Here is a 13,998-nt window from a genome sequence, read left to right as displayed (position 1 = left end):
TATAGACCCAGTAGTGGTATTGCTGGGTCAAAGGGTATGCACATTTTTGTTGTCCTTTGGGCATAATTCCAAATAGCTCTCCAGAAGGGTTGGATGAGTTCACAACTCCACCAACAGTGTAATAGTGTCCCAGATTTCCCACATCCCTTCCAACAATGATCATTATCCTTCCTGGTCATACAGGCCAATCTGAGAGGTGTGAGGTGGTACCTCAGCGTAGCTTTAATTTGCATTTCTCTAATAATTAATGATTTAGACCATTTTTTCATATGGCTATGGATTGCTTTGATTTCCTCATCTGTAAATTGCCTTTGCATATCCTTTGACCATTTGTCATTTGGGGAATGGCTTTTTGTTTTAAAAATATGACTCAGTTCTCTGTATATTTTAGAAATGAGTCCTTTGTCAGAAACATTAGTTGTAAAGATTGTTTCCCAATTTACTACTTTTCTTTTGATCTTGGTTACATTGGTTTTATCTGTGCAAAAGCTTTTTCATTTAATGTAACCGAAATCATCTAATTGGTTTTTAGTGATGTTCTCCAACTCTTCCTTAGTCGTGAACTGTTCCCCTTTCCATAGATCTGACAGGTAGACTAGTCCTTGATCTTCTAATTTGCTTATAGTATTGTTTTTTATGTCTATGTCCTGTAACCATTTGGATCTTCTCTTGGTAAAGGGTGTGAGGTGTTGGTCTAATCTAAGTTTCTTCCATACTAACTTCCAATTATCCCAGCAGTTTGTATCAAAGAGGGAGTTTTTATCCCAATGGCCGGACTCTTTGGGTTTATCAAACAGCAGATTACTATAATCATCTCCTGCTTTTACACCTAGTCTATTCCACTGTTCCACCACTCTATTTCTTAGCCAAGGGTAGCCACTTTATAATGTTTGTTTTTAATTTCACATTTTACAATTCTCTTTCAGTATCTCTCCATGTTTCTCCTCATCCCTGACTACTACTACTACTACTACTACTACTACTACTACTACTACTACTACTACTCCGATTCCCCATAGCCCTTTTTTGATATCTGTTCCCATTAAGAATTCCTGAGTCATTAAAAAAAACTGAGGTCCACTCTGTATAATTGTGCATAAGCATATGGTTCTGATTATTTTTATTTAAATGTTTCTAACACCAAGCCTTAAGAACTGAATTCCTTTGTTACTAAGTAGTCTTACTTTTCATCTTGTGATTCATTTATGTATCCAGGGTTTATAATGTCTTCCAGGACCTGTAATGGACCATCTTTCTCTCCCTCAACCTTCCTAAAGTAGAATGTACTAATTAATACCCAAGGAGATGCAAACTGGAATCTCAAAGTGAAATTCCACTTCAATGAAACAAGTTAGCAGACTTCTCCCCATACCCCAGATCCTCAAGGCAAGTAGTTGGCAAAAAGAACTGGACATCTTAGGAGAGGATTCATCTGACTTAATGACTTTTTCACTGAAATTTCAACCTCTTTTCATACCCAGAAATGATATGGTCCCGTGAGGCACAAAATTTACCCTAAGAATTCTGTCTTCAGTGTTTGGAGTTAGAGGTTCTTGCAAATGGAGATGGATGGGGGTGCTGTAGTGGCGTAGTGGATAAAGCACCGGCCTTGGAGTCAGGAGTACCTGGGTTCAAATCCGGTCTCAGACACTTAATAATTATCTAGCTGTGTGGCCTTGCGTAAGCCACTTAACCCCATTTGCCTTGCAAAAACCTAAAAAAAAATAGAGATGGATGTTTTTCCTTCCTGGGGTGAAGCCAAGATGGTGGTGCTCAGGTAAGTGCAGAGCTTTTCTTGAAGCAACTTAAAATGAAGCCTCTAAAGAGATTCTAAAACAACAGAATTTAAAAAAAAAAAACCCTAGGGAGAAACTAGTTCTCAATTCAAGATATAATGCAGTAAACCTTCAGTAAAAGGTTTATCTCATGTGGGCAAAAAGGGAGTATATATAGGCCAGACTAGGCAGGAAAACAGAAAAGCCAGGAGGAGGCTCTTTGCCATCCAAGCTCAGAAAATCAGTAGAGCAGGCCAGCAGTGAGAGTGCCAACCTTACATTGGAAGAAAAAGTTCAATCCCTGGGAATCCTAGTGCAACAGATTTGATTTGGCTCAGCTACCTAAAATCAGGGAACAAACTGCTAGGACCTGAAACTCCTGCAAACACCATCTCAGAAGAGGAAAGCAGTGTACGGAGCTGAATGTATCAATTAGACAGTGATCCTGGTCAATGATTGGTACAAAGGGGGAGGAACAAGCATTTCAAACTGCATAGAAGACTCAATTTTGTCATGATTCAGAGCCGCTTTCCTTAAGAGAGATGGTCCATTTATTAAGATGTCTTAATAAAAGCCATTTTAGGGGGCGGCTAGGTGGCATAGTGGATAAAGCACTGGCCTTGGAGTCAGGAGTACCTGGGTTCAAATCCAGTCTCAGACACTTAATAATTACCTAGCTGTTTGGCCTTGGGCAAGTCAATTAACCCCATTGCCTTGCAAAAACCTAAAAAATAAAAAATAAAAGCCATTTTAATCTGGGTTAAGTATTTATAATTATGAGCCATGGATAAGTTATCTTGTGAAAGAAGAATCAGAACTAAAGGGGGGGGCATGAGAGAAAAAAACAAGTCTCACAAAGTGAAAATGGTGTTCTTTGAACTTCATTCAGACTATAGTTTGTTCTCTAAATGGGGCTGGAATTTTCCATCACAAATCTCTTAGAAAAGTCTATGATCACTATATAACAGAGGGGGCTCAATAGAGTTGATCAACTCACAATGTTGTTTTTAATGTGCATATTGTTCTGGTTCTGCTTATTTTACTCAGCAACAATTCATGCAAGTCTTTTCAGGCTTTTCTCAAGACTGCCCGCTCATGATTTCTTTTTTTTTTTAATTTAATATTTATTTATTCTAATTTTGTACAATTTTCTTATACATAACATATTCTTGTTTAAGAGTAAACAAAATACCCCCTCCCCCCAAAAAATAGACTCACTTGAGTAATAAAGTAAAGGGGAGAGAAAAAAGTTTAAATTAAAATAAAGAAATAGTAATAATCGTAGGTATGGCCAGGTGGCACAGTGGATGGAGCACCAGCCCTGGAGCCAGGAGCACCCGAGCCCACATCTGGCCCCATACACCCAACAATCAACCCAGCTCTGTGACATGCAAGCCACCCCAACCCCACTGCCCTGCATAAAACAAAAAAGGAGAAAAAAGACCTAAAATAAAATAGTAATAATAGTAGGGGCGGCTGGGTGGTGGACAGAGCACTGGCCCTTGAGCCAGGGGCACCCAGGTCCAAATCCAGCCTCAGACATCCAACGATCACCCTGCTATGCGGCCCCAGGCAGGCCACCCAGCCCCATTTGCCCTGCACCCCCCCAAAATAATAATAATAATAATAATAATAATAATAAATGTGCTTCAGTCTGTGTTCCAACATCACCAATGATGTCACGGGTGGGTCACATTCTTTATAAGTCCATCACAAGTTACTTCATATTTTTCCACCGTTGCCATTGCTGATCGCAACTCCCTCCTTTCATATTTCTCCACTTTCATGTACTATATTTTCTCTCTCCTTTCACTGACTCTGCTGTAGGGTCGCTGAGTGGCACAACAGACAGATCCCTGGCCCTGGGGCCAAGAGGCCCCAAGCCCTCCTACCACCCCTTAGGCCCAGCATCCACCTGGCCCTATGGTCCGGAACAGGCCATCCAATCCCAGCCCCTTGAAATAAGTAAAAAAGAAAATGCATTACATCTGACCACACTCCCCCCTTGGTCCATCCTCTTCTCCTTCATTCACATCCCCACCCCTTCCCTCTGTCCCTCCCTCTCTCCTTCTTACTCCAGATGACTATACCCCATTGAGTATATATGCTGTTTCCTCTCCTAGCCACCTCTGATGAGAGTGAAGATTCCCTCATTCCCCCTTGCCTTCCCCCCTTCCATATCATTGCAATAGCTCATTGTAATAAAGAAAAATCTTATATGAAATATCTTGGCCTATTCCCCCTCTCCTTTTTCTTTCTCCCATTACATTTTCCTTTTTTTCTATTGACTCCATTTTTACACCATATTTTATCTTCAAATTCAGCTTTCTCCTGTGCTTCATCTATAAAATCTCCTTCTACCTGTTCTGTTAATTGAGAAGGTTCATATGAGTATTATCAGTGTCATTTTTCTATGCAGGAATACATGCAGTTCATCATCAAGTCCCTCATATTTTCCTCTTCTCCAATCTCTATGCTTCACCTGAGTCCTGTATTTGAAGATCAAACCATCTTTTCAGCTCTGGCCATTCCAACAGGCACACTTGAAATTCCCCTGGTTCATTGAAAGTCCATCTTTTTCCCTGGAAGAGGACATTCAGTTCTGCTGGGTAGTTGATTCTCAGTTGCATTCTAAACTCTTTTGCCTTCCGGTATATTAATATTATATTCCAAGCCCTGTGAACTTTTTTTTTTTTTTTTTAGTTTTTGCAAGGCAATGGGGTTAAGTAGCTTTCCAAGGCCACACAGCTAGGTAATTATTAAGTGTCTGAGAGTGGATTTGAACTCAGGTACTCCTGACTCCAGGGCCGGTACTCTATCCACTGTGCCACCCAGCTGCCCCCCCCATGAGCTTTCAATGTAGTTGCTGCCAAGTCCTGTGAGATCCTGATTGCAGCTCCATGGTATCTGAATTGTGTCCTTCTGGCTGCTTGTAATATTTTCTCTTTGACTTGGGACTTGAAACTTGGCTATAATATTCCTAGGGGTTGGTTTTTTGGGATCTCTTTCTTGGGGGGATCGGTGGCTTCTCTCCATTTCTATTTTGCCCTCTGCTTCTAGGATATCAGGCCAATTTTCCTGTAGTAATTCTTTGAAAATGATGTCAAGGCTCTTTTCCTGATCATGACTTTCAGGTATTCCAATAATTTTTAAATTATCATTCCTAAATCTGTTTTCTGTATCAGTTTTTTCAATGAGATGTTTCACATTTTCTTCTAATTTTTCATTCTTTTGGTTTTGAAGTATTGAGTCCTGATTTCTCATAAATTCATCAATGTCCCTCAGTGCTATTCTTTGTCTGAAGGATTTGTTTTCCTCAGAGAGCTTTCTTATCTTTTTCCATCTGGCCAATTCTGCCTTTTAAAGCATTCTTCTCCTCATTAACTTTTTGAACTGTTTTATCCATTTGACCTAAGCTGGTTTTCAGCATGCTATTTTCTTCAGCATTTTTTTTGATCTCCTTGACTAGGCTGCTGACTTCATTTTCATGTTTTTCCTGCATCTCTCTCATTTCTTTTCCCAGTTTTTCTTCCAACTCCCTCATTTGATTTTCAAAGTCTTTTTTAAGCTCTGTCATAGCCTGAGCCCAATTTCTGTTTTTCTTGGGAATCTTTAGATGCAGAAGCTTGTGCTTCCTCATCTTCAGACTGAGTGTTTTGATCCTTCTTGGGCTCACAGGCAAAATATTTCTCAATGGTGTTCCTCTTGTTTCTTTGCTTGCTCATTTTCTCAGCCTGAGCCTATTTTGGGGTGCTTCCTGAGCTTTGGGACACTCCTACAAGGGTCTCAGTGTGTGAGGCTCTGTCCTCCCTCCTGGTCTGTGAATGACCGTAAGCAGCCCCACCCCCACCACGGGGCTGAGGTTGGGGGGCCCTGATGTTCTGGGGGGGGGGCCTAGACTGTGATCAGGATCTGAATGTGGTCAGAACCCCAGAGTCCCATTCCAGGAGCAGAGCACAGCAGTCTCTCTTCACTCCCCTCCCTAGGATCAATGGGCTCATGCCCTGCCAGCTCCTGCTTCTGTTTCCTGGATCTGGACTGCCTTGGCCACGCTGCTCACTGTGTGCCCTGAGGGCTGGGCTTCGCATGCTCACTCTGGCAGAGGTCCCCCCGCTGTTCCCAAATTTGTGCCTGGTGCTCCCCGGGGCGTAAGTCAGGAAACTCCCCCGCTGCTGTGAGCCCTGGCTTCCAGTGCCCTGGGACTGCCTCCAGGAGGCTGAAGTTCTTTCACTCTGGCGGGCCACCCCTCTGATGGTCCGCCCCTCCAACCCCAGGGAGCAGAGCCTTTCTGCTCTTTTCCAGGCTACCTTGAGTAGGAGGGATGTCTCACTGGGTCCTTCTGTGCGTTGTGTCTCTCGAAAATTTAGAGTCCTTAGTTTAGAAGTTTTATGAGAGAGCGCCTAAGACATGATCCTCTCTTGTTGCCATCTTGGCTCCGCCCTCTACCACCCACTCATGATTTCTTACAGAACAATTGTACACCAATACATAGATCACAATTTGTTCAGTCATTCCTCAATTGTTGAGCATTACCTCAATTTCCAGTTCTTCAAAACTGTAAAAATAGCTGCTATAGTTTTGTACAGGTGGGAAATTTTCACATTTTTGTGATTTCTTTGCAACATAGCCCAATTAGTGAGTTCATATGGATTCTGCATTTTTCTTGCCAGTTAAATTTCCAAGTATTGTATCTACAATGTGATAGATCAAATATAAATAAATTGGCCAACCTTACATTTTCTTTTACCTTTTTAAAACTCTTTTGTCTAAAACTTATGTTGCCATATATTTCCTATGCAAAGAAAGCTTTCAACAATCATTGTTGGTAAGATTTTAAATTCCATATTTTTCTTCCTCTGTGCTAACTACTATAAGGCAATGATCTCAGCATGAATAGGATGCAGAAATATTTGGCACCATGGAAGGCGTCAAAAATGCCATGTTTCCAGTCAACCCACTCTGAGAGGCTCTTCCTAATTGCAGGCGCAACAACCTGTGCGCAACCCTAAGGATCCAAGATTGCCTCCAATATCATACAGGGCCAGGAGAAAAGAACCCTGACTGGCTTTCTTTTCTAAGGCCTGTTCACTATCACATGGAATGCCTTCTCCACTGCAATGATCCTTTCTTTAGCTTGAAACTCTCCCACATTTCCAAACTTCCTCCTTCCATATAAACCCCCTTCCCCACTGCTCAAACTCCAGCCTAGCTTCCAAACACCAGGCTGCCCACTTCCAGTGTATGTTGCTTCGTTACTTGCCTGGTCCCAAAGGGCTTTGAGGAATAGTTATGAGTAATGTCTTTTGTTGCATGGGTAAACTGGGTTTAAGTGAGGTAGAGTTGCACCAAGTCATCTGCCTCACTCTTTCTTCCAGAGTCATCATGACCCAGCATGGCAACAGAGTCAAGACAGCTGATGATGGCTTTAGAAGCAGTGGATGATCTTGGTATCGACTATGTCTAACCAAGCTCTAAGTGCTCCACGGCACCTGCTTCAGCTGTCTTCAAGGTCTTTGGAATGAAGTGTTCTCCTTCACCCATTCCACCAGTGGAAGACTTCATGAGTGGAGTTACCCCCCCCCCCAGTACTCATTGAGGAGTTTAAGACTCTCTCGGTTAACTTCAACCTGGCTAAGCCCACCTGTCAAAATGGTCTACTGGATTGTGGCCACTGTACATACTACCACTTCTTGTAGCCATAGGTGAGAGTTAGATGGCTCAGGTGGTCATCAAAGTTAGGAAAGCAGTCTTCACAAAGTTACTAGTCCTTCCCTTAACACTTCCTACACCACCAAGAATTCAAGAATGCCTCTATCATCCATCTCTATAAAGGTAAAGGGAATAGATTGTCCTGTGACAATCACAGGGGTATTACTTTTAGTCATTGCTGTTAAGATTCTTGCCAGAGTCCTTCTCAATAGACTAATCCTTTACCTGGATGTTAGTCAACTTCCTGAGAGCCAGTGTGGCTTTAGAAAGGGTAGAGGAACAGTCAATATGGTATTTCCTGTCCAACAACTCCAGGAAAACAAACAGACATACACAACATTTGTATATCTGACCAAGGCCTTTGATACCGTTAGTTGTGAGGATTTATGGAAAATTTTGTCAAAATTTGGTTGCCCAGAGAAGGTAATCAGTATTATACATTGATTTCATGAAGGCATGCATGCCCAGGTACTAGATAGTGGATGATGCTCTCAAGATGTCCCAGTCACCAATGGAGTAAAACAAAATGTGTATTTGCTCCCATACTTTTAAGCATATTTTCAGCCATGTTATCAAATGCCTTCAATGAGGATGAACATGGTCTCAAGATCAGCTACCACGCTGAGGGCAAATTCTTTAACTTGAAAAGGTTACATGCCAAGACCAAAATGGAGGGAGTGTTGGTGCATGATCTTCTGTTTGCAGATGACTTCTGCAACCTCTGAAACTGAGATGCAACAAAGTATGGATCAATTCTCTGCTGCTTGTTCTAATATTGGTCTAAGAATTAACACCAAGAAAAAACAGGTACTCTATCAGTCAGTATCATACCAGCCATATGTAAAACCATCAATTATACCAAATGGACAAGTTTTGAGTACTATGAACAAGTTAACTTACCTTAGCAGTGTCCTTTCCAAGGAGGTACATATTGACAATTGGTCTGACAGTCACATTGCCAGAGCTAGTTCAGTATTTGGGAGGCTCCAAAGTAAGTATGGGGGGCAGCTAGGTGGCACAGTGGACAGAGCACCGGCCATGGAGTCAGGAGTACCTGAGTTCAAATCCAGCCTCAGACACTTAATAATTACCCAGCTATGTGGTCTTGGGCAAGCCACTTAACCCCATTTGCCTTACAAAAGCCTAAAATTTTTTTTAAAAAATTAAGTATGGGAGAGAAGAGATATTATATATTAGACTGACTACCAAACTGAAGGTCTACAGAGCTGTGTGTCGAACTCAGCTATATACCAATGAAATCTTGGCAGTCTACCAATGCCATGTCAGGAAACTGAATCACTTCCATTTAAATTCTTAGGAATATTCTGAAGATTACCTCACAAGAAAAGATACCAGACACTGAGGTCCTTTCTCAAGTTAAATTGTCTAGCAATTTAACATTACTACATTACTACAGAGAGTGCAACTATGATGGGCTGAACACATTGTTAGAATGCCAGACACTTGCCAAAAACACCTATTATATGGATGACTCAAACAGGGCAAGCCTTCATAAGGAGGTCAGAAGAAGTGATACCATGTAGGTCTCTTTGAAGAACTTTAGAATTGGCTGTATAGCCTGAGAGACACTGGAACAGGACTGTCCAGTATGGTGTGCCCTCATCAGTGAGGGTGCTGCATGCTATGAGAAGGGCAGAATTAAAGCAGCTCAAAGGAAATGTGACATCCATAAGTTTAGAATACCCACCCTAGATATTCAAAAGGACAAATTGTGCCCAACATGGGGTAGAGCATTCTGATTAGTCTCATCACCCACAGTAAGACACACTGTAATTTGTCTCAAAGATAGTGATGCTGTTTTTGGTCTTCTATGATAATGAAGGACAAGAACCAACCAACCAACCAACCAAATGGAAATCAAGAAGAGAATGATTTTCAGTCAGATATGTTCTTCCATATATTAAGGGAAAATACATTCTACAATTAGGTACTAAGAGGACATGATGAAGAATTGTTAGAATTGGAATGAAAGGTCATTAGCCCATAAATATTCTGAAAGCAGTCAATCTAAAATGTCAAAGTGACAGCTGGAGGAAGTGATGTTTCTGTGAAAGGTGATTTAGAAACGCACTGAACAGAATTAATGTCACTTGGCAATTTTATTTTTAATCTATAACATTTTTCTGATATACATTAAGAAGTACTGTCGAGTAAAAAAAAGCCTTTCCATATTGATTACATTCTTAATGTCTCACTCCAGTGTGGATTCTCTGATGTGCAGTAAGATGAACCTTCTGAGTAAAAGCCCTTCCACACTGACTGCATCCATAAGGTTTCTCTCCAGTGTGGATTCTCTGATGTGCAGTAAGAACAGCTTTCAGAGTAAAAGCCTTTCCACATTGATTGCATTCATGAGGTTTCTTTCCAGTGTGGCTTCTCTTATGTGTAGTAAGACTGCGCTTCCATGTAAAAGTCTTTCCACATTGATTACATTCATAACGTTTCTCTCCAGTGTGGATACTCTGATGTGCAGTAAGACTGTTCCTCTCAGTAAAAGCCTTTCCACATTGTTTACATTCATAAGGTTTCTCTCCAGTGTGGATTCTCTGATGTGCATTTAAATAGGCCCTCTGAGTAAAAGCCCTTCCACACTGACTACATTCATAAGGTTTCTCTCCAGTGTGGATTCTCTGATGTGCAGTTAAATAGGCCCTCTGAGTAAAAGCCCTTCCACATTGACTACATTCATAAGGTTTCTCTCCAGTGTGGGTTCTCTGATGTGCACTAAGATGAGACCTGTAGGTAAATGTCTTTCCACATTGATTACATTCATAAGGTTTCTCTCCAGAGTGACTTCTCTGATGCGCAGTAAGATGAGATCTGTGAGTAAAAGTCTTTCTACATTGATTACATTCATAAGGTTTCTCACCAGTGTGGCTTCTTTGATGAACAGTAAGATTGTCCCTCCGAATAAAAGCCTTTCCACATTGATTACATTCATAAGGTTTCTCTCCAGTGTGGATTCTCTGATGTTTAGTAAGATAGGATTTTTGAGTAAAAGTCTTTCCACATTGATTGCATTCATAAGGTTTCTCTATAGTTTGGATTTTCTCATGTACTGCAAAGAATTCTCTCCAGGTGAAGTCACAGGAATTGTTATTTATGGCTCTTTGCTTGTGAGTTTCTTCCACACAAAGACTCAGCTTTCTAGGAGTTTCTTGCAATTCAAGTCTGATTTCTTTTTCTGAAAGAAAAAAATATACACAGAATATACAGACACACATATACACACACACACACACACACACATACACACAAACACACAAATACATGTATATATATGGAGATCGAGATCCTCTTCCCACCACTGGTAGAACCTAACATCATTTACTTTTTATTTCGTCAGATAAAGAAAAAAAAATCTTCTATCTTCCATGGGCAGAATCAAGCATTTTGAAAAGCCAGTAGCTCCAATCAAAAAATTATTTAATTTACAATGAACTTCTCGCACAATCACAGTGTATACTAACAACCAGGTGTTATAGGCATTCTCATGACATTCACAACTGGGGCCATGGGCTCAGAATAGTACTCGTGACTTGACCAACATCCCAGCAGTTGACACTAGAACACAAGACTTGTAGATAGGAATGCTCTCTTCACAATACTGAACAAATTTTCTCCACTTTCAGTCTTTCAATGGCCCTTTCATTGCCTCTTTCTTCACAGATGCAATCTCATTTGGAGAACATATACTAAATAGTGTATTCAAATTATTTCATGATTCATCCTAATGTAATTTCCCTTAAGATCACTTTTAATTTTTTGTTTCTGTTGCAGTATCTAAAGGCACATGTAGACTATCAGCACTGTTTTGGGTATTTACATGAGGCAAAGATGTTTTTCTGACCCATTACTTTTATGGGATAACAATTACTTCCTCCTCTTAAAATAATCTTTTAATGGCCCTGTTCCCTAATGTAAAATTGAAATCTTCTAAAAGCACAATTTTAAAAATGCATGCAATTTCCTCTATCTGAAGATATATGTCACATGGAGAATACGAGTTAATCATTCTTTTGTAAGTTGACAGCCAGCTTCATAATTAGTCCTCTTGGATCTCTTCCCATTTAGAGGTGCAAACAGCCCCTGAAGGATTGAGACAGTGGTCCAAGGGATTTGAGCTAAAATCTTCTAGATGGCCACAGAAGGAGTAAATCATTGTCCAATGAGCTCACAGATATTTATCCTGAGATAACAAGTGTGTGTATTTCAATCTTAATAAATGTATTTTTTGCAGTGATTCCAAACTATCATGATCAGGAAGACACTGCTTTTTGCAATCACATAGTAATTATATCCAACTGATGGTTTCAGTCTAAGTGCTACATTTTCTTTTATATTTTCAACTATATCAAATTATTTTCAAACTTCCAAGAAGGTTGTGAAAATGTGAAAATGGTCCCAAGCAGAAAAAGACCCAAGTGGCTGACTATCACTGCATCAGAGGAGTTCTCTCATTCTGAGCTGACTCTGTACTCATCAGATCAAAAATACTTGAGTTGGCATTCTTGCTGCAATGATCACAGGCTAATTAAAAATCATCACCCTAGGAATGCACAGTAGAGGACATCATGGAAACATCATGGCTTACAACAACTTTTCTATGGAAACAGATCTTAAAGGGCTACTCATGGAATGGTTGAGTTGGTTTTATAATTTAACTTATGAGATTTCTGACAAAGATGATAGAGAGAAGCCAGCCACTGTTTTAAGTTTTCCTGGCCTTCCCTCAGAATTGAATCAAGTCTCTTAATAAATTTTGGATCCACAGAACCTATGGAAAAACTGAGGAGAAAAACATCTACCAACAAGGTCTATTACAGAGGAGCCTGGGCAAGCCATGGTCTGAGAGCAGAGGCCCAGACCAGGAGTTGTAGGGGTGAGGCTGGGAGACTGACCTGAGAACACTGGGGCAATATTAGCTGTGTGCCATACAGTGAAGTAGGTGGTATTCAGAAGCAAAATACTGAGGAATAGGGATAAGGGGGGAAAAGGGGGAAAAATACAAATGCAGGGAAGGCAATGGAGGACATGGAGGGCAATAAAGAGTTAGTAATTATAACTTTGAATGTGAATGGGATGAACTGTCCCATGAAACTTAAACAGCACAGTGGATTAAAAACCAGATTCCTACAATATTATTGTTTACAAGAAATGCATTTGAAGTAGAGATACATACAGAGTAACGGTAAAAGGCTGAAGCAGAATATATTATACTTCAGCTGAAGTGAAAAAGGCAGGGGTAGCAATACTTATCTCAGAAAAGGCAGTGACAAGGGGCAGCTAGGTGGAACAGTGGATAAAGCACTGGCCCTGGAGTCAGGAATACCTGAATTCCAATCCAGCCTCAGACACTTAATAATTATCTAGCTGTGTGGCCTTGGGCAAGCCACTTAACTCCATTTGCCTTGCAAAAAAAAAAAAAAAAGGTAGTGACAAAAATAGATTTCATTAAAAGAGAGATAAGGAAACTATATCCTCCTAAAAGGAACCATAGACAATGAAGCAATTTCAAAACTAAATATGTATACACCAAGTGGTATAGCATCCAAATTCTCAGAGGAGAAACTGAATGAGTTACTGGAAGACTTAGATAGCAAAACATAGCAAAAAACAAGAAAAACAAAAGCTGGTGGAAGACCTCAACCTCCCTCTCTCAGAATTAGATAAATCTAACCAAAAAATAAGGAAGTTTAGGAGGTAAATAGAATGTTAGAAAACTCAGACATGAGAAACCTTTGGAGAAAACTGAATGGGAATAGAAAGGAATATATATACTTTTTTTTTCCTGTAGTACATGACACCTACACAAAAACTGACCATGTACTAGGGCAAAAACCTTATAAACAAATGCAGAAAGACAGAAATAGTGAATACTTCCCTTTCAGACCATAATGCAATAAAAATCACAAGCAATAATGGACCATCCAGAGATAGATCTAAAACTAATTGGAAACTAAATAATCTCATTTTAAAGAATGAGCGGATCAAAAAACAAATCATAGAATTAATGATTTCATCCAAGACAATGAGGCACAGTGGATAAAGCACCTGGCCCTAGAGTCAGGAGTACCTGGGTTCAAATCTGGTTTCAGACACTTAATAATTACCTAGCTGTGTGGCCTTGGGCAAGCCTCTTAACCCCTTTTGCCTTGCAAAAAAACCTAAAAAAAAAAAACCCAATCTAGTACTGTGAAAGCACTTCATCACCAACCCTTCTATTCTTAAAACTTCTTTCACCCTATTTCTCCACCCAGATGTTACAATTCAATTAATATGAGTCTCCTGTCAGTTCGGGGAACAACACATTCCACTTCTGGATTCTGTGAGTTTCCCCAGCCATCCCTGTTGCCTAGAATGCTTTTCCTGATTTCCCTGATGCCCCACCTACAGACCCACCATCTTACACAATGAGCCTTAGTAATTCTACTTAAATTTATGACACAGGGGTAGCTAAATGGTGTAGTGGATTCTGCAGGCAGGAGACCTG

General features: G+C 40.4%; 1 protein-coding gene and 1 pseudogene across 1 annotated transcript in view; one reads left to right on the top strand and one right to left on the bottom strand.

Moving 5' to 3' along the window:
• The window catches only part of LOC141499640 (vomeronasal type-2 receptor 26-like), an 841,716-nt pseudogene that overhangs the window by 602,220 nt on the left and 225,498 nt on the right, over positions 1-13,998 (top strand).
• The window catches only part of LOC141497225 (uncharacterized), a 41,449-nt gene continuing 35,668 nt past the window's right edge, over positions 8,218-13,998 (bottom strand). Inside the window, 1 exon segment of the mRNA XM_074199871.1 lies at positions 8,218-10,555. Coding sequence (XP_074055972.1) covers positions 9,611-10,555 — 945 coding nt within the window. The 3' untranslated portion in view covers positions 8,218-9,610.

This window comes from Macrotis lagotis, chromosome X (assembly GCF_037893015.1).
Source record: "Macrotis lagotis isolate mMagLag1 chromosome X, bilby.v1.9.chrom.fasta, whole genome shotgun sequence".
Taxonomy (NCBI): domain Eukaryota; kingdom Metazoa; phylum Chordata; class Mammalia; order Peramelemorphia; family Peramelidae; genus Macrotis; species Macrotis lagotis.
This window is presented reverse-complemented; position numbering and strand designations above follow the sequence as displayed.